Source organism: Lolium rigidum, chromosome 4, assembly GCF_022539505.1.
Source record: "Lolium rigidum isolate FL_2022 chromosome 4, APGP_CSIRO_Lrig_0.1, whole genome shotgun sequence".
NCBI lineage: Eukaryota > Viridiplantae > Streptophyta > Magnoliopsida > Poales > Poaceae > Lolium > Lolium rigidum.
Genome location: NC_061511.1, coordinates 7,581,255 through 7,604,174, shown reverse-complemented (window position 1 = coordinate 7,604,174; position 22,920 = coordinate 7,581,255). Strand labels below are relative to the sequence as shown.

The 22,920-nt window shown below is 48.7% G+C and overlaps 1 protein-coding gene across 1 annotated transcript; it reads left to right on the top strand.

Annotated features, from left to right (window-relative positions):
* The first annotated feature begins 17,356 nt into the window (after positions 1-17,356).
* On the top strand, positions 17,357-21,032 carry LOC124708219 (nucleolin-like). The gene is made up of 3 exons (XM_047239907.1): positions 17,357-17,981; positions 20,026-20,266; positions 20,506-21,032. Exons 1-3 carry the CDS (start codon positions 17,673-17,675, stop codon positions 20,868-20,870), a joined length of 915 nt encoding a protein of 304 aa, XP_047095863.1. The 5' UTR covers positions 17,357-17,672; the 3' UTR covers positions 20,871-21,032.
* The last annotated feature ends 1,888 nt before the right edge of the window (positions 21,033-22,920 follow it).

The window sequence follows — 22,920 nt, the reverse complement described above, 5'->3', positions numbered from 1 at the left end:
CCCATCCAAATTACTTGTCACAAATTTAATGTACCTAGATGAGACAGATTTTAGGCAACATGTTGCTCAAATTCGTGACAAGTAATTTAGATTGGAGGGAGGGTGTAATAGTTTCTTTGTAACGATAGATCTTCGGCGAATCAGTCTATGCAACTGCTCAATGTTGCAACATGCCGCTCCATCTCGGCTGTCTGGTTGAAAATTTCAAATATATAAAAATGTTAGTTTCGAAACGATTATGGGAAATTACATCCAATTTTGAATGGGCCAAAATTTTGAATTCGGTTCCTACTTGTTACTAAGTACACATGTTTTCCCCTCATATTAAATCACAAATTGTAGTGAACTTTCGATAAAATTGGATATGTTTCTCCTTGGATGATCCATGCCTTAGGGCATCATTGATTCAAATGATTATAAAATGCAAGAATGTAAAGAAAAGAATTGCAAAGTCATGCGCACTTTAGTTCTACACGATTTCATACATCAAAATTTGTTAGATTTCATAATAGAAAAAACAAAGGATTTAAAAAGGGGGCTTGCGTGAAATGTGAGACTTCCAAAGATTTGGATCCTCCAAAATTACTATGCAAAAAAATTTGAGTCAAAGAGGGCCTTAATTGATATCCAAAAATACTATGGAAAAAAAATTCCTAATGATCGATCGCATTCTCCATGGATTGAAATGACACGGACATACATCAAGTGGTTCATCTCCTCTCCCTGCCCAGTCATTTCGTTCCCATATTCCCTGAATTGGCAGTGCCCTAGCCTCAGATCAACGATAGGCGTCCCTGGCCTTGATGCCTCGCAATCCTAGCCGACGTTGAAGTGGGTAGTGGCAGACCGCAATTGCTGCCCAATTGTCCATGATCTCCTCCTTCCGGCCTTTACCAATCTGTCGACTAGGTTGATCTGTTCGTACTCGACCGCTGCTACCTCTTATTAGCCATTTTTGCAACATGCGTCCACCTTCACATTCTCGTCATCTTTGTGGGTCACGGGTCTCTGGCTTCTTTTCGAAAACTTCCATGCCAGCCTACACCACCCCGAGAAACAAAGGGTGAAGCAAGAGTAAAAGGTCATGGGAGCCTTTCTTGCATAATCTTTCTCTAATAAGCAATACTAAAGCCAAGTCGAATGAGGACTTGCTCAATTATGTTGATTTTAGCTAAGAGCATTTTTGCAGTTCCCTGAAATAAATATTAGCCATTCATCCATCCTCACCTAGTGGTTAACCTTGGTTGGTACTCCAGCACAAGTCATGTGAAGTACTATCCTACAATTAGAGAGTACCTCCGTCCAAAGGCAACATCATAATCAAGAGGGTCTGTATTTCATTAAGCCGGTCCATGTTCATTGGGAGTGCACATGGATGGTTCTTGTTAGATTATATGTTTCGGTTAAGCTAAACTTGTAACGCAAGCTAGGGTTTTAGGCTTAGTCGGTTGGCTCTACTATTTATATCTCTTGTACCCCAAACAGTTTTGTATCAATTTGTGAGACATAATACAATCTTATATGGTATCAGACTAATCGATCCCGACCTATGGCGCCGCCGCCTAAGCCGCCGCCGCCGCCTGGTTACTTCGACCAGCTCGCCAAGGCCGCCGCCCCGCCGAGGCCTCGGCCTCTTCTACCCCTCCCACGGCTACTCCTCTCTCCCTACCACGGACACTATAGCCGATGTCACCCCCTTCATACCTATTACTTTAGATCTTGCCCAACACAACTACTACCATTGGCGCCACCTCTTTGAGGTTCACCTCGGGCGCTGCAACCTCCGTCACCACGTCGCCGCCGGCGCCGCCCCTCGTCCCGACGACGCTCGGCTGGATCACGGATGATCTCGCCATCATCCAATGGATCTACACACGCGTGTCCACGGAGATTTTCAATCTCGTTTTCCGTGAGGCCGCCACCGCCGCCGCCCTGCGGGCGTCCCTGCGCCCGGCTCTTCCGGGACAACGCCGACGCCCGGATCAACAACCTCCACTCCGCGATCCGCAACACCCCTCGGGGGGACTCCTCGCTCAGCGTCTACGTCGGCGCATCCGGACGATGGCGGATGAGCTCCGCGAACTAGGCGATCCTATGCCCGGTCGCCGGCTTATCAACATCCTTCTCCAAGGGCTCGGCGACCGGTTCAAGACTCAGCGGCCATGATTCCCTTCATGCGGCCTCGCCCTTCCTTTGCGGAGATCCGGTCCCTGCTGCAGAACACCGATGATGACCTCACACGGCGGGAGGCGCGGCCTCACGTCTTCGCTGCCTCCACCCGGCCGCCCTGCTGCCTACTCCTGCACCGGCAGGCCCGACGAGCCAGCCCATCGCCGCGGCGGGACCCCGGTACCGTTTCCGGCCTCGGCCGGGCAGCCTCCTCTCCGGGCGGCGTCCCGGCCCCAACTACAAGGGCAAGAATCCCATGTGCGGCCGCCGCGATGCGCCACTCCACCAGCCGCCTCGACGCCCGCGCCGGCGCACCGCCGCTCCTCCCGCTTGGCGCCCGCCACCGGCGGCACCGACACTTGCGCCGGCACTGCCGCGCCGCCTACACCGCGCCTCCTCATGATCCCCGGACCGGCATGGTTCGGGCTTGGTCCATGCCCCGGGCGGCCCCCTCTCCGATCGGCGCTCCTCCGGCTTACACGGGTGCTCGGGCGCCGGGTCTTCGCCCCCACCTGGTTCCCCCGGACTCCTCGGCCAGCGCGCCCCGCCGAACGCCTACCACGCCGCCCCGGCCTACTACGACGGGGGGATGCCATACATGCCATATCAGCACCCCCAGATGTTTCAGCCTTCGCATGTCCTCATGCCGCCTGCTCCAACTGCACCGCTGCATCAACCGACCTCCGCTCCTTCACCGAGCTGGGACCAATCTGCGTTCTTGCAGGCCATGAACAACTTCGCTGCCCAGGGAAACTCAGGTATGGACTGGATTTTCGATTCCGGTGCTTCTAGTCACATGTGTGCTTCTAGTAATATGCTGTCAAATTTTTCCACCACACCACTTTCCTCCATAGTCCTAGGAAACGGCACTACTATACCTATATATTGCACCGGCCAAACCACCATACCTACACCCACCAAACAACTCCTCCTACGTGATGTCCTTATTGCACCCGCGCTAATCAAAAACTTAATTTCGTTCGTCGGTTCACCCGTGACAATCTTGTTTCTATGGAATTTGATCCGTTTGGTTTATCCGCGAAGGACTACCAGACCAAAGCGGGAGATCGCTCGGTTCAATAGCTCCGGCGACCTCTACACTCTCCATGGCGCCGCCACCCACGACCCACCCACCTCCATGGCGGCGTCCGTCGACCTCTGGCATCACCGTCTCGGCCACCCCCACAACGCTACCTTGTCTTCTATACTTAGCGAATTTTCAATAAATTGTAATACGGATAGTCATAATACCTCCATGTGTCCCTCTTGTCAGCAAGGAAAACATGTTCGCTTGCCCTTTAGTTCCTCTACTACTGTTAGTACATTTCCTTTTGAACTTTTGCACTTGCGATTTATGGACATCTCCCCATACTAGTGTCTCCGGCTTTAAATATTATCTAGTCGTTCTAGACGATTTCACACACTTTGTCCGGACTTTTCCTTTACGCAACAAATCAGACGTACACACCATTTTCCTAAACTTTCACAAATATGTCGCCACACACTTCTTTCTTCCCATTAAATTTATCCAATGTGACAACGGCAAAGAATTTGATAACTTTCAAAACCAAAACTTCTTTCTTCAACATGGCATTCTTCTCCGATTTTCATGCCCATACACTTCACCTCAAAACGGCAAGGCGAGAACGCTCGCTTCGCACAATAAACGACATCATTCGCACCCTTTTAATCCACTCCTCAATGCCACCAAAATTTTGGGCCGAAGCCTTACGCACGGCCACCTACTTACTTAACATCCGGCCTCACAAGTCCAACCCAAACTCTACACCATTCTACTCTCTTTACCTTAGTCATCCCAACTACTCTGAACTTCGCGTCATTGGCTGTCTTTGTTTTCCAAACACTGCCGCCATCTCCACCAACAAACTATCACCTCGCTCCATTCCCTGTGTCTTTCTAGGATACTACGATGAACACAAGGGTTATCGCTACCCGGATCTCGTCTCCGGCCGCGTCCACATCTCTCGGCACGTTACTTTTTCCGAGCATATCTTCCCTTTCTCCACACGGACACCCTCCCAAACTCCCATTGACCCATCGCCTACCCTACATCGTCCCATAGCTCACCCCGCTAGGTTTCCTCATCACTACACCGCTCCTACTACACCCATACATCCGCCTCCTACCGCCACCCCAGTGCCCTCCTCGCCTGCCGCGGCAGACCCTTCAGCCGACTCCACTGCCGTGACAGCGGGGTCGGCTGCTTCCTCTGCCGCGTCCGCAGCTCCACCCGATACACTCATCTCCCCCGCCGCTCCTTCTCCACCTATTCCACCATCTTCGACGTCTGACTCATCCGCTGCGCCTGACGTCGTTGTTCATCCCACTCCACCTCTACCACCCCATGTTGTTCCTACCCAAGCTCCCACAAATGATCACACAATGCGCACTCGGGCCAAAACGGGATTTCACGTTCCAAAAAGGCCGCATCTCAATCTTCATGCCACCACTTCTCCGATCTCCCCCATCCCTAAAACCTACAAAAGTGCTCTTCTCGATCCTAACTGGGCTGCCGCTATGCGTGATGAGTTTTCTGCTCTCATTCACAATGATACATGGCGCCTTGTTCCTCGCCACTGTCGGTGCAAATATTGTTTCCGGCAAATGGGTTTTCCGCCAAAAATTTCTCTCCGACGGAACTCTCTCTCGCTACAAGGCTCGCTGGGTTTGTCGTGGTTTCTCTCAACGAGCACGGCATCGACTACGACGAGACCTTCTCTCCCGTTGTCAAGCCTAGCACTATTCGCACTTGTTCTTAGCATCGCCACTTCCTCTTCTTGGCCCATTCACCAACTCGATGTCAAAAATGCCTTTCTTCATGGTGCTCTCCAAGAAACTGTTTATTGTCAACAACCTTTAGGCTTCGAAGACTCCTCTGCTCCCGATCATGTTTGTCTCCTTCAAAAATCTCTTTATGGTCTCAAACAAGCCCCTAGGGCTTGGTTCCAACGTTTTTCAACTTACATTCAAACAATCGGTTTCACTCCCTCTCTCACCGACACCTCTCTTTTTGTCTATCACACTTCCACACACACAGCTTATCTTCTTCTTTATGTTGATGATATCATTCTCACTTGCTTCCACTAAGACTTTTCTTGATCATATTATTACACTGCTTAACTCTGAATTCTCTATGACCGATCTTGGTGTGCTTCATCATTTTCTTGGCATCACTGTTACACGTGACTCTAATGGTCTTTTTCTTTCCCAACGTCAGTACATTCTAGATCTTCTCAACCGCGCAGGCATGATTGACCGTCGACTGCTCGTACACCTGTTGACACTAGCGCCAAACTCTCTACTGATGGCGAACCATTCTCAGACCCAACTCTCTATCGTAGCATTGCGGGTGCACTACAATACCTTACTCTCACACGCCCAGAAATATCTTATTCTGTCCAACAAGCCTGTCTATATATGCATGATCCACGAGTTTCTCACTACAATCACATGAAACGCACCCTTAGATATCTAAAAGGAACATTAGATTATGGCCTTCACATAAACACCACTTCACCTACCAGTTTGACAGCATACTCTGATGCGGACTTGTTGACGTCAGAAACCCACCGGCGGGCAGTGACTGGCCAACACCGTAGAGCCGGGAACAACTAGGGCTGCGGCTGGCCCCAGTCCCTCAGAGCGACGGCCCGCAAAGCCTCCCCGGTCGCGCGCCGATGCAAATTGCAAGGCGTGCCACCTGACCTATACCTGGTCGGGAAGGTGTGGATAATGCCTCGCTTAGTTTCCTGCGGGGCACACACGTACACGTTAAATACGAGCCTCGATCGGCTCTCGGGTTATCCCGTGAATCGGCTCATGGAGCCGATCCACCCATGATTCGTCCAAGGTGGCCGAATATATGGTGGTCTCGCTTGATCAAGATAAAGCATATGAGATCCACGACGATCTAGGGTTTTCACCGCATAATCGGATCATCCTACTCACGATTGGGCCTCGCGCTCGCGCACGGTGATCGTAAGCCAACCCTAGACAAGGCCTAAAAACCAACACGAGGTTGATCCTCGGAACGTCCTGTCTAGGGCCAGCAAACTACACCCTACACGCCGCTGGATCCTCCAACCCTTTGTAAGGCCTAACTATTGCAGATATTAAACTAATCCCTGATAAATCAAGGAGCAATCGTAACGGATCAGATCTACTACATAACGATCAAGCGGGGTGCCGCCCCTGCACCCATGTTGAGGTACAGGGACGGCTAGATGCGCAAGGGTTGCACTACGACAGCATATGATACTAAGAACAATGCTAACCCTAACACATCTATGATAACTACGTTGCTCGCCATCAACAAGGCTTCAGTACGAGCAACGCATGAACACCGTGGGCAGGCTCGTGCTGCCTAGATCGCAAGATGCGATCTAGGCGGCATGGTGCTTACCGGAGAAACCCTTGAGACGAAGGGGTTGGCGATGCGCCGAGATTGGTTTGTGTTGAACGTTGGTTGTTGTTTATTCCATAAACCCTAGGTACATATTTATAGTCCAGGGGACTTTCTAATGTGGGCGTGCACTAAACCGTGCACGAGATAGATTCTAACTTCTAAACTGAGATGCGATCTAATATGTTACAGATACATGGGCAGTTTAGCCCAACTTGGTATAAAAGGCCGATTCACGTATTTCTTCCATGTATAATCTTCACGTCCATCTCGATCGCGGCCCACCTCTAGCTTGGTCAAATTCTGGTGATAACACATGCCCCCCTGGTTTTGGAAATGACATTTCCAAAATCATTACGATTTCCTCTCGTAGGGTCATGTCGTGGCAGAGCAGAACCGTCGCAGAGTCCTTCATCATGATAACTTGCCTTCTCAACTTCTCCGCACGATTTGACAGTCTTGGCACTACTTCCTCGGAAACCGCTGTGGCATTGAATTTCCACTATATCCCCTTTTATTTAACTGCTACGAACAGTTCTCCTCTGCATCTCCTTCGCATTAGCATCCCAAAAAGCCCTCCTGCGTCAAAATGTCTTCTTCTTCCTCTCCTCCATCGGATCTTTCCAGCCAGTCCTCCACATCCCGCGAGCCGACGCCGGAGTACAACCCGGCAGAAGTCCACGCGGCCAACATCCGCCGCGCCATTGCGGCCGGGAAGGAGTCGGACCATGACTTCTCCATCCGGTCCGAGGACGACCCGGTCTTCGACGGACGGGGAAAGCGACCTCCGCTTCCTCGCCAACGGGGAACCGGAGGAGGAGAGCGATGACGATCGCTTCTCCCGGGATGACTTCACCTCTTCCGAGGGGTGAAGGAGGAGGAAGAGGAGGAGGACGACGACGACAGCTCCTCCGACGAGCCGCTGGCCAAGCGGTTCTGCCCTTGGCCGGGCAACCTGAGCGACTTCGACAGTGACGAAGACGACGCTGACGAAGAAGATGAAGACAACGAGGGCCCGGTCGGCGGCCATTGGAGCGACGACGAACCCGCCGGGAGCAGCGCCGACGGCAGCGACTACGGCGACGACGAGGGCAGTGATGGCCCGTAGATAGGACTTCTAGAATAGGGCCAGTGGTAGTAGATGGGGCAATGTATCCCCTAGTATTTCCTTTTGAGAGTAATTGGCTCTTTATGTAAGAAATCTCGCCTATTAATGAAGAACTTTTCCCCAATTTGATTTTGCCGATTTCCTTTGAGTTTAATTGAGCCGATTCCCTCTTCTACTGACCTTGCCGATTCGTCCCCTTTGCCAATGCGTAATGAGCCGATAGCACCGCATCGGTCCTTTGAAACTCGCCCTTCCCTTCTTCAACTGATGATTTTCTAAATCGGCGAGAAAATGCAGGATCTTCAGGAAAACCTTTGAACTTTTCCAACCAACCCAATAATCCTCTTCAATACTCATCATTTGTGAAGAAGGTTGCAATGAAGGATCAGCCGATGGTATCCCAATCGGCTCTTTAAACAGAGCAAAACAAAATATCCACCAGGCCTGCTGCCCCCCGAGTCTTGGCCAAGGCAAAAACAGAAACGAGGACGCGTAACTTAGCTGAATTAGCCTGGGCTTGATCATGCAGAGCCAGCCGATTTGCACATAAATCGGCTTGCAGAGAGCCTTCAAGGTGGGCTGCCCCCGAGCTTCTTCGGTCCGCTCCTAGCGCCTGCTGGTCAGATCGGCTCCTTTCCTATGGCGGATCTAATGCGATCCATCCTCGACCTGATCTGCACGTCCAAGCTGCTCTTGAAGAGAGGATCCGAGCCCTTAAATTACTCCATTGAGGAGTTCTTCCATTAAAATCCCCTTTCGTGCTTCATTGATCCTCTGATCGTAACAGTTATTCCTCTTGAGTCGATGGCCGCGCATCGGCTACTTCTCAATTCTAAAGTCGATGCCCTTGCATCGGCTGTAAAATGTTTAAAATTTTTAGGCCGATTTGTGTATCGGCCCCCATACTTAGTATTATCCATCTAGGTGCCCCCCCGAGCCGATTCTGTCAAGAGAATTGATGGTATCGGCTCGTCAGGTAGTCCCTGTTGGGTCAAACGTTGATCCCAGGCAGAATGGATGGTGAGGATAATTTTGGCCGATCGCTGGAATCGGCCTCCACATTGCTTGCTCGGTGAAGGTTTTATAATGTTCCTCCATAAATGTTTGGAGGGCCGATCGCAAGGATCAGCCTTGCCACGTTGCTTATTGACGTAGTCTTGCTACTCGCCCAGGCCGGTAGACAAAACCAGCCCAATCTCTGACTTTATCACGTTGGTGCGCTTGCTGTCGTCCACCTCGAGTGCATCGTGTAATCGTGGAGCCCTACACTTCGCCGGACGAACGAGCACCATGTTTGTGCCAGCCGATGTTTCATCACCGGCTTTCCTTTGCTTGGGGCGCCACTCTTTTCTTTGCGGCAGTCCCTCTTCATCCAGGGTCCTCTGGATTTTCGCAGCCAAATCAGGTCGTGCCTTACTCAGCGTATGCAAGTATAACCTTTCGGCTTCCTCCAGACCGCGCAATCGCTGAACCCTGCGCTTTTGTGAATGGCTGAGACCATCAGGGCACCACCTTGGACGGTGGTACCTGTCTTCTTCGTCTTCCCCCTCGTCTTCCGAATCCTCGAGATCTTCCAACCGAGGGATCTCAGCACGTCTGTTTTGTGGTGGGAGAGGCCCTAGGCGCTCGAACACAGATACGTTGGCTGCCTCCTTCTTTTTCTGGTTGCATTCTGGGTAGTTGCCGATTGTTGGTAATCGGCTCATTCCTGAATCCCAGCAGTGTCTGAAGAAAGGGCAGTCCCAATGCCTGTCCGTATCGTCCTGCTCCCTGGCGTGGCGCTCCTGCCGCTCCTCATCGTGATTATGCCGACGATGTCTTCTGTCGTTTCTGGCCAGACGGCCTCTTTCATCATCGTCGCCGTGTCGCCGGCGTTGATCATACCGACTCACGTACTTATTGAGGAGGTGATCAGAGAGGGGTCGTTGATATCTTATGTTCTTAACTTCCCCCTCCGTGACGTAGCACTTGCCATCTTGACGGAGCCGATCGCATGGAGCGGCCCCCTCTGTGTCCTTGCTCTGAGAGCAGCTGCTCTCAGCTCCATCTTTGCCAGAGTGGTTCCCAGGTCCTACCATGTTGATGCTGAACGAGGGACCTGGCTGGCCACCCTCAGGGCAGGTGACTTCCACCATGTTAACGGCGGGGAAGGGTTGGGTGTCGACCTTCATAGCGTACTGGTTGAAAATTAGACGCCCCTTCTCTATCGCCGCTTGGATGTGCTGACGCCACACCCTGCAGTCGTTGGTGGCATGGGAGAGCGAGTTGTGCCATTTGCGGTATGGCTTTCCGTTCAGCTCTTGCGCCGTGGGGAACTTGAGACCTTCGAGAATCGTCAACTCGTTTCTCCTTGAGCAGGAGGTCGAAGATTTGCTCCGTCTTGGTCACGTCAAAATCGAATCCCCGGGCGGCCCCGGTGGCTTTACCCATTTGCGGGACACGGGGTTTCCTCCCGAGTCCACTCAGCCATCGCTATTTCTTGGTCTCCCATAGCGCCTTCATCTTCGCCTGCGTCAACCATGGTAACCACGCGTTTGAATTTGTCCTGGTAGACATCTGGGTGGCGCTGTTCATACGCTGACAGCTTCTGCACCATGTGCGCTAATGAAGGGTAGTCCGCTTGGGCGGCCACGTCCTTGATCGATGATGACAGACCCACCACCGCCAACTCGATCGCTTCTTTTTCGCTTACGTGAACCGAATAGCATCGGTTCCTAACGGTCCCGAAGAGCTGGATGTATTCCGACACTCGTTTCCCGCGCTTCGTCGTACTTGTGCCAAATCGGCAATGCCAGCCTCGGAAGCCTCTGAGTGATATTGCTCATGGAACCGTTCTTCCAGCTGCTTCCAAGTCTGGACTGAGTTCGGTGGCAGCGATGTGTACCAACCGAAAGCCGATCCTGTGAGGGACTGTGAGAAGTACCTCACACGCAGCTCGTCTGACGCTGAGATCATGCCCAGCTGTGCCAAATATCGGCTCACATGCTCGATGGAGCTGGAACCATCCGATCCGCTGAACTTTGTGAAGTCCGGGAGCCGATACTTGGGTGGTAGCGGGATCAATTCGTACTCGTTGGGGTACGGCTTGGTATAGCCGACCGTCTTCCTTTTCGGCATCATGCCGAACTGATCTTTCAGAATCGTACAAATCTGATCCGCGGTGATGGCTGTAGGTGCCGAACCTTGAAGATTCGCCGGAGTGGCGTACTTAACCAGCCATGCTTGTTTCTCCGGTTCTGAGCCAACTGCAGGAGCTGGGCTCTGGAGTTTTGTCGGGGTGGCGTATTTAGCTAGCCACGTCTGCTTCTCGAGCTCTGTTTCTGACGCTCCTCCTGTTTTCGCCGGAGTCCCTGATGTTGTGGCCTGGTTTGAGGGTGCCCAGGCGCTGCAGTCTGGCACGTATGCGCATGCGTATCCGTGCGGGATCTCCTTAGGCGCCTCAGTCAAGAACTGGTAGTCACTAGGGTCACCACCGATCTTGTAGACGACGAATGCCGGTGTAGCCGGCACTTCAGCTGGTGCTGCCAACGCATGTGGCAGCGGCGGACGGGACTGGAGTGGCAATTCTCCTTGATGCATCCCGAGAGCTGGTCCTGACGGAGAGTACTGATGGCTCATGATTTCCTGGATCACGCGAAGGGCGACGCGCTCCAACATGTTCACCAGGCTCTCAGAGTGGCGGTGCAGTGAATGAGCCACCATGAAGTTGATCTCCCGACGCAGCCGACCCGGTGCGTTCTTCGACGGGGTGGATAGATCCACTCCATCAAGGGCGCCTTCAGGTGAGAACCCCTTCCATCTGATGCCATGGGAGCGGGTCCTGTGGAAAGAGCCGATGAGGTCGGCTTCGAGGAGGACCTTGGCCTCGTCATACTTCTTCTTGAGCTCGCCAGTGAGGTCCTCGTAAGTGACCGGAGTCTCTTCCGCCATCTCGGATGTAGATGGCGATGTGGTGGATGTCGTGGATGTTGAAGATGGTCCCACCGGGCGTGCCAGAATGTGTTGACGTCAGAAACCCACCGGCGGGCGATGGATCGGCCAACACCGTAGAGCCGGGAACAACTAGGGCTGCGGCTGGCCCCGATCCCTCGGAGCGACGGCCCGCAAAGCCTCCCGGTCGCGCGCCGATGCAAATTGCAGGGGCGTGCCACCCGACCTATACCCGGTCGGGAAGGTGTGGATAATGCCTCGCTTAGTTTCCTGCAGGGCACACACGTACACGTTAAATACGAGCCTCGATCGGCTCTCGAGGTTATCCCGTGAATCGGCTCATGGAGCCGATCCACCCATGATTCGTCCAAGGTGGCCGAATATATGGTGGTCTCGCTTGATCAAGATAAAGCATATGAGATCCACGACGATCTAGGGTTTTCACCGCATAATCGGATCATCCTACTCACGATTGGGCCTCGCGCTCGCGCACGGTGATCGTAAGCCAACCCTAGACAAGGCCTAAAAACCAACACGAGGTTGATCCTCGGAACGTCCTGTCTAGGGCCAGCAAACTACACCCTACACGCCGCTGGATCCTCCAACCCTTTGTAAGGCCTAACTATTGCAGATATTAAACTAATCCCTGATAAATCAAGGAGCAATCGTAACGGATCAGATCTACTACATAACGATCAAGCGGGGTGCCGCCCTGCACCCATGATGAGGTACGAGGACGGCTAGATGCGCAAGGGTTGCACTACGACAGCATATGATACTAAGAACAATGCTAACCCTAACACATCTATGATAACTACGTTGCTCGCCATCAACAAGGCTTCAGTACGAGCAACGCATGAACACCGTGGGCAGGCTCGTGCTGCCTAGATCGCAAGATGCGATCTAGGCAGCATGGTGCTTACGGAGAAACCCTTGAGACGAAGGGGTTGGCGATGCGCCGAGATTGGTTTGTGTTGAACGTTGGTTGTTGTTTATTCCATAAACCCTAGGTACATATTTATAGTCCGGGGACTTTCTAATGTGGGCGTGCACTAAACCGTGCACGAGATAGATTCTAACTTCTAAACTGAGATGCGATCTAATATGTTACAGATACATGGGCGGTTTAGCCCAACTTGGTATAAAAGGCCGATTCACGTATTTCTTCCATGTATAATCTTCACGTCCATCTCGATCGCGGCCCACCTCTAGCTTGGTCAAATTCTGGTGATAACAGGACTGGGCTGGATGTCCCGACACTCGTCGGTCCACGTCCGGATACTGTGTTTTTATGGGTAACAATTTGCTTTCATGGTCTTCTAAGCGACAGGTTACGGTTTCACGCTCGTCTGCAGAAGCTGAGTATCGAGCTGTTGCACATGCAGTTGCTTGAGACAGTTTGGCTACTGGCAGTTGTTGGCTGAACTTCATCGTCCCATCCAGGAGGCCACTATTGTTTATTGTGATAATATTTCAGCGGTTTACATATCCAAGCAATCCGAGTTCAGCATCGGAGGACAAAGCATATTGAGATAGATATTCACTTCGTCGGGGAGAAAGTTGCTTTGGGCCAAGTTCGAGTTCTTCATGTTCCCACTACAGCGCAGTTCGCCGACATCTTTACCAAGGGACTGCCGACACAGCCGTTTCATGACATTCGTTTCAGTCTCAACGTGATTGAACCCCACGTTGACACTGCGGGGATGTTAGATTATATGTTTCGGTTAAGCTAAACTTGTAACGCAAGCTAGGGTTTTAGGCTTAGTCGGTTGGCTCTACTATTTATATCCCTTGTACCCCAAACAGTTTTGTATCAATTTGTGAGACATAATACAATCTTACAGTTCTAATTCTTGGTAAGTGGTGTGTCACGAGTCTTAAATGGATGACATTTTTTCGACAAAGAGAACATATTAATATCGCAAAGATACCAATTACACTCATCCTCTGCAACAACGAGATGTCCTAAAGAAATTATGGGTGCACACAACCCTACTACAAAAAAGAAGAAAAACGCGCTACGGTGATCAAAACAGCTCCGACATTTGGTTCAACGTTGGATAGAGGTGCATTTATCACATCAGAATGATGTTTTCGTTTGGAAGTCAACTATTTTTTGTATTGTGTGGGTTAAACCTCTGTACTTAGATCATATAAATGGACATACAATCTATCTTTGCAACACATTTCGAAAATTAAGGTTTCGCTCAAAATTAGAATTTTTATGTGATCCATCCATCTCAAGGTGATCTTAACAAAGGATAACTTGGTAAAGAGAAAATGGAAGGGTAATATGAAGTGCCGGCAACCTGTTAGTAATAGAATCACAACTGGATGAGCAGCTATCTCATGTTATCTTTTGTTATTATTTTTAAGTGTGTGATTCATTTATCAACACTTTGTGACTCATAAGTTGTAAACCCAGAAACTTTCAATAATAAAATAAAAAATTGTATGCATCAGTCAATGTAGAGACCAGTGCATCTCCCTTTTTTGAAAAAAAAAACCTCCGACATGATGCTCGTGTTGTCCCAGTGGCTCCTGAGTATTTCGGACGACATGAATGCGACCTCACACTACACCGACCGTTGCACATGAGCCCGGCGACGACAACCACCACGCCTCCACCTCCGCACATGGGACCTTCTAGGCAGCCAACGAGGTTTACCGGGATCACCACAAAGAGCTTGTACAGCGCATGAACATTGGTCTTCACTCGCCTATGTCGTGGCAATTAGCTTGCGCACAAACTCCGGTGCGGGCCCCATCTTGGACTTGTTCATACCAGCAATGGATACCTAGTGGCACTATTTATCCATTTACTTCAAAAAAATTGAGCAAACAAGGCAAGCAAATTTCCTATTATATCTCAGTTCCAAAGAAAAAAAAGAGAGAAATTGTACCAATCTAGGTGAGCCTCTTTCCAAATTTATACCCACGAAAAACAAGAATGGGTCTCTAGTGGCATAATAACACCCTAATTATATCTTTTCACTTAGTTTAACTTTACCTTGACCACGTTTATTAGGAAAGATGTGTTTTTTCCTATTCCCGTGAACCAAAATTACAAAATTCTAATGTTTTCGATCCTCTATTTTGTACATCCATTCCTAGTTGCTTCTTCTGTTTCTCCTACTATAGTAGTTTTTAGAATCCTATAAACCAAGCATGTCCTAAATCTCAACCGACCACTTTATCTTACATAAACAAACACTGGTGTTTAAGAAAACAAGTTTATTTTCTGATCATCCTGAACTGAAAATGCGCAAAATGGTTTCTCTTGGGCAAATTAAGACATAAACGTGTTTTTCTTTTGGAGAAAAGGCTGGCTATGAATCGACCCGGACGTTTGGAACCTGGGTGCGCGCGCACCCGTTTACGAAAAGTTCAAAAAATGTTATTTAAAAATTTTCAAAAAAATGTGAAGTAAATTTTTGCATGTACATATTATGTTGATACTTACTCGTGTAAGTTTTCACGAAAAAATACCATTGTGTGTGGCCTGCATAAAAATGACAAAATGTCCAAATGAGAATAGTGAACAGAAATTTGTACTATTCACTGGAATAGGAATTTGCATTTTGTCATTTTTGTGTAGGTCACATACAATGGTATTTTTCCGTGAAAACACACATGAGTAAGTATCAACATAGTATATACATGTAAAATTTTACATCACATTTTTTTAAACTTTTAAATAGCATTATTTTGAACTTTACGTAAACGGGTGCGCGCGTACCTGCGGTTCCATTCACCATTTCCGGGCTATGAATCGTGTTCTCTTCCTAATAGAGCCCAATTATCATCCTGACCAACTAGATATTCTTCTACTTCAGCTACATCTTGAATAGAACCTCTGAATGGTTTGTTAAAATAAATGTAGACGCTGGAATTTCTAAGCATGGTAACAGGGGTGTGGTCGCTGGTCGCAGCTGTTTGTAGGGATGTAAATGATATTTATTTTCGAGCTTCGGCTCTTGCTATCTATGATATTTCTGGCCCTGCTACGCTAGAAGTTATTGCTTGTCGTGAAGGTTTATCCCTAGCAGCTGATCTGCAGTTACAATGACTCAATGTTGCATCGGATTGTTTGGAGGTGGTCAATGCTATCAGAGATACAAGACATGATAACATAGCGAATCTCGTGGAGCTTGCAAATGTTAAATTCAATCGTGAGAAGAGATGCTATAAGGTCCATGCATATAACGGAGCTCGCTCGTCTATCTCTCTGGATCATGGTCGCCAATTGTTGCTTTTAAATTCGCCGAATCTTTCCACACTACCAATGGTTATTGAATAACAAACGCGACCATTTGCCGAATCGCTTAAATTTTGTACCCGCTTCACTTAACACTCCACCTCCGTCGGTAGCTCATCTTCTTCTTTCTCCGGTTTGAACTGCAGTGTCATCATCAACGGAACACTCACCCTGTGACGCCAGTAGCCTCCATGTCCAAAACCACTCCTGTGTCGCTCGCTCCCGGGTGGCACCGGAGCGTCCCCACCTCGCATCGCCGGTAGTCCCCACTTCCTCCCTCCTCGCAGTTGTAGGCGGTGGCGCCCCCTCTCCCCCTCCCCTGCGGCTCCCTCCTCCTCCCCCCGTCCCCCTTCCCCTCTCCTTCTCATACTCCCTGAGACCATGTCCGTCTATGTCACACTTCTCGTCCTCCTCGTCGGGCACATCAGGCCGCGCGAGCTCTGCCTCGCCGTTCCTCGCTACCACGCCATGCCGCATGTGGTGCTCGTCCTGCTTGGGTGCAGGGCGCCCTGGATCTAGGGTGGATCTGACGCGGGTTGGGCCTCCCTGGCATCGTGGTTGTGGCTCGCCTCTCCAACCGTCAGTGGAATCGCCGTGGTGCCACCAGATCTTGTGCCGTTGTGGTGCGCCTAGATCTAGGTCGGGCCCGGCCAAGCCGTTCTGGATGATTAGGGTTTCCGGATACAGTATGCGGGTGATCTAGTTGGGGCTAGACCACTCTTCTCGGGTTGGTGGTCTTGGAGCGACATCTTGCTGCCCTCTCCACTCCCTCGTGGTGGCGGTCGGATTCTAGAATTGGATGGGTCTCGGCGAAAGCTTCACATGGAAATGACCATTGCTGGTGAAGGCGACACCTCCGGGTGCCATTCTCTTCTTCAAAGCGTCCCCATGCAGTTCCTTTTTTTGTTTGTTTGATGGACTCTACTCCTCCGCTTCGTTCTGATTCTCCCGGGTGTCCTTGCTTTGTGTGAGCTCCTCTAGCAGTCTCTTTTGAATCATCCTTTGATATCTCCGTCGACGTGGTCATATAGCAATGTCTGGCCTAGCTGCTTATACGTTACGTCTCTTTTGGTAGCCGGCGGCCATCTTAGTGCCTAGGGTGTTCGCTAGCTAGGCGTCAAGCCACAGTTGATGACGACGATTTCTCCCATTTCTTTTGGTTGATGTCGGTTGTGTTAGTCTGTGACTAGGCCAAGCTCTAGGGTTAGTGGTTTGGGGCTAGACGGAAGCTTAGCAAGACCTTAGTCTCTGCCGACGTCGATAATGGATTGTTGCATCATTCACCTTCTTGGAGGGAGGCGTCGTCACAAGCCCCCTTCCTCTTTGGATTCTCAAGTTCTTGGAGGGAGGCGTCGTCACAATCACAACCTCCTTTGGTTATGACACGTGTACACTGCAAGGTCGAGGTTCCCGTTCATCACCGGATAAGAGTACGATACGAGTTGTACTCCCTATCTGCTGCCGTGGCGATAGAGATCGAGGCGTACAACAGCACGCAGCAGGCAGCCGTCCACTTCGTCTTCTCCAATAGACCAGACCAAAACCAAATCCCCCGCAAAATCCAATCCGACCTCCAGCACGCAATCCCGCGGAACACCTGCCCATCGGTCTTGTCCCCTTGGTTTTTCCCGTCAGATCCTCTCAAGCTCGACCGCGTGCCCTGTCCGTGTCCATCTTGCGTTCTTCCCGCAGATCGGCTAGTTCCGACAGCGCCAGGTAGCGCTGCGGCAAGATCTGATTTTCTTCCTTTTTTATCCTCGATCGTTGTTGCGGGCGAGGGAGAGATGGCTGGGGGAGGGAACAGGAGGGGAGCTGGCTCGGAGGAGGTGAGGATCGGTACCGGCAACGTGTTCGCGGCGCTCGAGACTCTCAAGAAGAAGAAGAAGCCGAAGAAGCAGGCGCCGGAGCCGGTGAAGCCCGAGGTGGTCTGGGCGCCCGCGCCGCTCACCACCAAGTCCTGGGCCGACGTCGAGGATGATGACGACGACGACTACTTCGCCACCACCGCGCCGCTGCGCCCTGTGTCGGAGGCCCAGGAGGACGACGCGGCTGCCGGCCATGAGGATGACCAGGAGCACTCTGCCCTTGAACAGGTTTACCCTACTTCTTCCCCCACTAGCTGCTTTGCGCCCCCTTCTATATATGCCTGTTCATATATGTGTCGTTGAACGAAATTCAGTGACGCCTCACCGTTGCAAGACTCTCTTCCTATGCCTGTTTATCTGTCTGTTATATGCATGACATGATGTTGTGTCGTGTGAACAAGTGGTATTTGAGTCTTCAGGACAGAATTTGCCCTTCAGGAGCCAGTATTTCTATGGTGTCTTCGCCTTTTCGGGATGTCAATAGGCTCCGTAGCGTCACGCAGTGCATTCATAGGTAGCACGTGGACGGGTGAATGCTGTGGAAAGTTGATTGTTGCGTGATAACACGCCTTTTCCGTTATTGGAATGTTTTGAGATCATTCTGTACACTGCATTTATACATGATCAAATTTGCTGTTTATGTGGCAGTCAACTTAGGGATGTTGTTCCACTGGTGTTTGATGTGTGAGGGTATAGTCATGTGTTATAAATAGGAATTGGTTTATTTATTGCGTGGATAGTATGCTCATTGACCTTGTTTAATTGACGTTGGTGGCACGTGTAGTTCGCTCGCTGAAACTATCCGTGGAAAAAATCATCAAGTTAGCGCTTGCTGACGCAAGCTAATATGTGCCTGTATGGAATCAGGCCGAACGACAATGCAATTAGTAAGTGAAAATTCCTATGTCCTGAGAATTGAGTACAATTTACTAGTGGCCCATCTCGGAGAATGCTGATGTTAGACTAAAGAGTGTTTGGGAAATCAGGTTGAAGTTTAAAATAAATTTGGATGTTGACATCATTATCACCTGCCTAGATTCCGTGCATGCCTTCAATATAATCTTTGGACATGTGGATTTAGGACTGACAAAAGGCTTTTTGTAGTTAATTTGTTGGTGGTATGGAGAATATGCTCACTGTCCACCTGTTCCTTTGTACAAATTCATTCGGCTAGAAGCCATAGCATGGTGACCCAGCGGAGCCTAATGTGTACTTGTATGTGTAACTTGTAATTTAGTGGGGAAAAACTATTTTGTACTAGTGTACTTCTTGTGGCCCATATAAAAGAATACTGATGTGCACAATCAGGTTGGGCCTACAGATATTCCTGGATGCTGGCATTACTATCACCTGCCTATTTGGGTATATGCCGTAAAAGGACTATTTTGGGCATGTGGGTTTTTCATTGACAAGAAATATCTGTCCATAGTTATTCTTAGGTTCTAGCTTGAACTTCCGTATTTGCCAGATATTGTCTTTTTTAAAATCATTTTAGATGCTCCCGAAATCTAGCTATTGTGCTGTGTTTCTTTAAATTAAGATGAACACGATGGAAAAAACTGCCATCAAATATTGTTATACGTAGCATCACTCAGACTAGGGCAGGAAACATAATGAAGGCAGCCAGGGCCGTAGCCTGGGCTGATTCAATGTAGAAAACATTTCTTAGTTTTTCTTACTAATGTTGGGTCCAGCCAGGGACATCTTGCATCGTAACCCAGAACAGACCAGTACCCAACCAGGCTGTACAAATCCTGGGCCTGCTTGATTCACTTTGTAACATGGGACCACTTGTGCACTATTTGGACTTCTGCCGTGAATGGCATGTTGGATGTTTTGGAAAATTCTAATTCTGTCGATTTCTTGACAACTGTATTTTTTTGTATAATAAGATGTTATGTTGACTTTTAAAATCTTGGAGCATAAAAAAAGTGACTGTAGTGGGCCAATAGTTCCATACTTTGTGGACAGACCTGAATTTGAGGGTATGCTATTGTGGTCTGTGAGCCATTCCTATTGCCTCAGAACAGCAGAAGCTTTTTAGTTGAGCTGTTTTATCACCTTTCGCCATATTTCCGGTGTTGCTTTAGAGTTCAGGTTACATGATGAATGAAATTGGGAGTGCTGCTCCTATATTAGAAAAAAAAATTCAGGTTCCAGTACAGTTTGATTGGTATTACACTGGCAATTACTCTGAAGTACCATTTGGTATGACCCTTTATATTTTGTAGTATTAAGTAATAACTTCCCATATGCCTACTGCACACTGCAGGAAATTGAGAGTGAAGATGATAGCCTTGATGATGAGGTTGATCCTGCCGCTGAGGATGAACATGAGGCAGGAGATGATGCCCCTTCCCAGCTGGCAGTTCCCAAAGCTGTAGCTCCACTTGCAGCGCCCAAAGAAACTGAAAGACAGCTCTCCAAGAAGGAGTTAAAGAAAAAAGATATGGAAGAGCTTGATGCAGTATTGGCTGAGTTTGGAATTAATGCTACTCAAGATGAAACAAATGGCAAGTTAAAATATTTCCCCTTCTCCAATAAATTAGTCCCCCTCCCCCTGTTCCATAATTCTTGTCATGGATTTAGTTCAAACTTGAACTAAAACCACGTCCATAAAACTTGAATGTACCTTGATATATTTTTTTATATTGGTAATTATTGTGCTTCAAATTTTGTGACTTCACTTCTTTGTAAGGCCCAAAGATGGTTATTTCGATAGTTTAATAATCTTGTTGTGCATATTTTCCAGATAAGAAAAGTACAGGTCAATCTGCTGATGAAGAGAAAAAGGAAGATGCGCCTGCTCCTCTAGGGAGCAAGACCTCCAAGAAGAAGAAAGCTAAGAAAGACAAGTCTTCAAAGGAGGCAAAGGAAGCAAATGATCAGAATGATGTGGCCGATGATGTTGCTGGTGCAGAACCTGATGAAGACATCGCTCCGGTGGATGTCAGGGAGCGCATAAAGAAGGTAGCATCGATGAAGAAAAAGAAGTCGAGCAAAGAGTTGGACGCAGCAGCAAAGATTGCAGCATCTGAGGCAGCAGCTAGGAGAGCAAAGCTTGCGGCAGCAAAGAAGAAAGAGAAGAACCACTACAACCATCAGCCTGTGCGTTGAATGAATTTTTAGGATAGTGTGTGCATCACTTGGACGTAGGCGCCTTCTGATGCGGGTCTAATGGACTTCTGTGTTGTTGGAGTGAACATGGTGTAACGAGCTCAGATTTGCTCATCACCGGAACCCTTTTGGATGCATGGTAAATGTGGATATTTCGTACCAGGTTTGTTTTGTGTGGCTGCTTGCGGTGGTTTGCTGATTGTTCTGCTCACGGCCCTTTTATTGATTCTGTTCTTTTGCGCCCGCTAAATTATTTTCATCACCACTCCCTGATTGGTATGAAGATACTACCGAATCACTGATTTCTGCGGAAGTCATGTGACATCGGGCATATGCACAGGAGCTAGGTCTTGTTGCTGATTTTCTGTCCGGAATGTGAATCAGGGGGGTCTTCCTAGTGAGGAGACGAGGAGTCATAGCTACTCGCAACCCTCCTTTGTTGCATCTCCCGAGCACCTGACAATCACAGTTCCATTGTTAACATTTTTTCTTGTGCGCGGCCACCTGGAGAAGACCGCAGCATGTGGTCTTGTATCACAACTCTTTTATTCTCGAAGACCCGGAGGGAAGAGAGATAAACGGTCCGTCGATAAACCTACACATGATCTGCGAGAGTGGCATTTGTTCCATGCATGGGAGGTGCACGGACCCACCTTCTCTCTTCTACTTTTCTCTCTTCTACTTTTTCTCGTTTACGTCAGTTTACTTCTCTCCATTCATACTAGATGCAAAATTTATAAAATCCATATCTTTTAAACTAGAAGTTCAATTTGAAAACCGTTTGAACATTTGGGCTCCTATTAAACAGAGATACAAAATAACTATAACATTGAATATATTTTGGTAACTTTTAAAAATCAACTTTTGAAACACAATCAAACATAATGAATGAAACAAGGTGAAAATTTTCATCGAAACAATTTGGTTCATTCAGTTTCAAACTTGGTTCATCAAATTCAGAAAATATTTTGCAGTTGCCTTACTTTTTAGTTTAAAAATACGTTTTTTTGTATCTAGTTTTATCAAATTTTATTGTGCATCATTATGTTTAAATGTGTTTTAGAATTCATAATTTGAATTTTGTCGAATCAAACCAATTTTTTGGTTTGTTGAAAATATATCATAAAAATAAATTCACATATTCAAACAAATTCATATTTTGATATATATTTCAATAAATATTACACTTTTAAATTCAACACTAAAGATTAGATTCATGTATTAAAGGAGGAGGGAGAGTATTAGTGTGGGGTAGTAGTATTATGTGCATGCAAAAGATTCTCTATATATCTTAATCTTAAAGCAATATTACATAAATGGATGGTGTTCCCATGCACGATATGTCCCGTGCATGGGACTAGTGCATTTTCTCGACGATTTGCAGCCTGAAAAGTCGCTCGCTACCTACGGCATTTCTACCACTGTATGGAGGGCGTCTGCACCTATGATTTCCCCCTCTTTATTTTTCTATAGATGTAGCCTAGAGTTCATCCGGATCTTGCTGGTGGAGACGAAACTGATCGGAGGTGGTGTTGGCCTGCTGGCGACGGAGCCGAAAGTAGGTTATCCACGCTGGCGGGGACGAAAATGCTCCAAGGTGGTGCCTGCAGACGAGGCCAAGCCCGGTGCAAGCAGAGATGAAGGACGGGAAGGGTCCATCAAGTCCAACCGCGGAGCTTCTTGTCGCTGATGTCCAGTAAAGCAAGCAAGGCCGGCCGCGCCTGTGGTTGCAGGACGTAATTAAGTGCAAATCACCCCCTAAGTATGAGGTTTGGGGCGCTAACCCTCCTTATATATTAAGTGGGGCAAATTACCTCCCTAACTATCTAATACCGGACAAATTACCACCTAACTTCAGATTGGCTGTTTTGTCCCAGGTTTTTTAGGGAAACGCGTGCTCTTTATTGTTCAATAAACATAACATCATTACACAGAGCCTGTCGGATACAATCCGAAGAAACTGTTAGGAAAATATGCTTGTTGTATTACCAGGGGGCCAAAGGCCACAATATATAGTACATGTACAGGTGCACATATGCAGAAAGCCCCC

Excerpts from the sequence above, each read along its gene's own strand:
- LOC124708219 (XM_047239907.1), top strand. The coding sequence starts at position 17,673 with ATGGCTGGGGGAGGGAACAGGAGGGGAGCTGGCTCGGAGGAGGTGAGG. Across the intron at positions 17,982-20,025 it reads AGCACTCTGCCCTTGAACAG|GAAATTGAGAGTGAAGATGA; the intron begins GTTTACCCTACT and ends TGCACACTGCAG. Across the intron at positions 20,267-20,505 it reads TACTCAAGATGAAACAAATG|ATAAGAAAAGTACAGGTCAA; the intron begins GCAAGTTAAAAT and ends CATATTTTCCAG.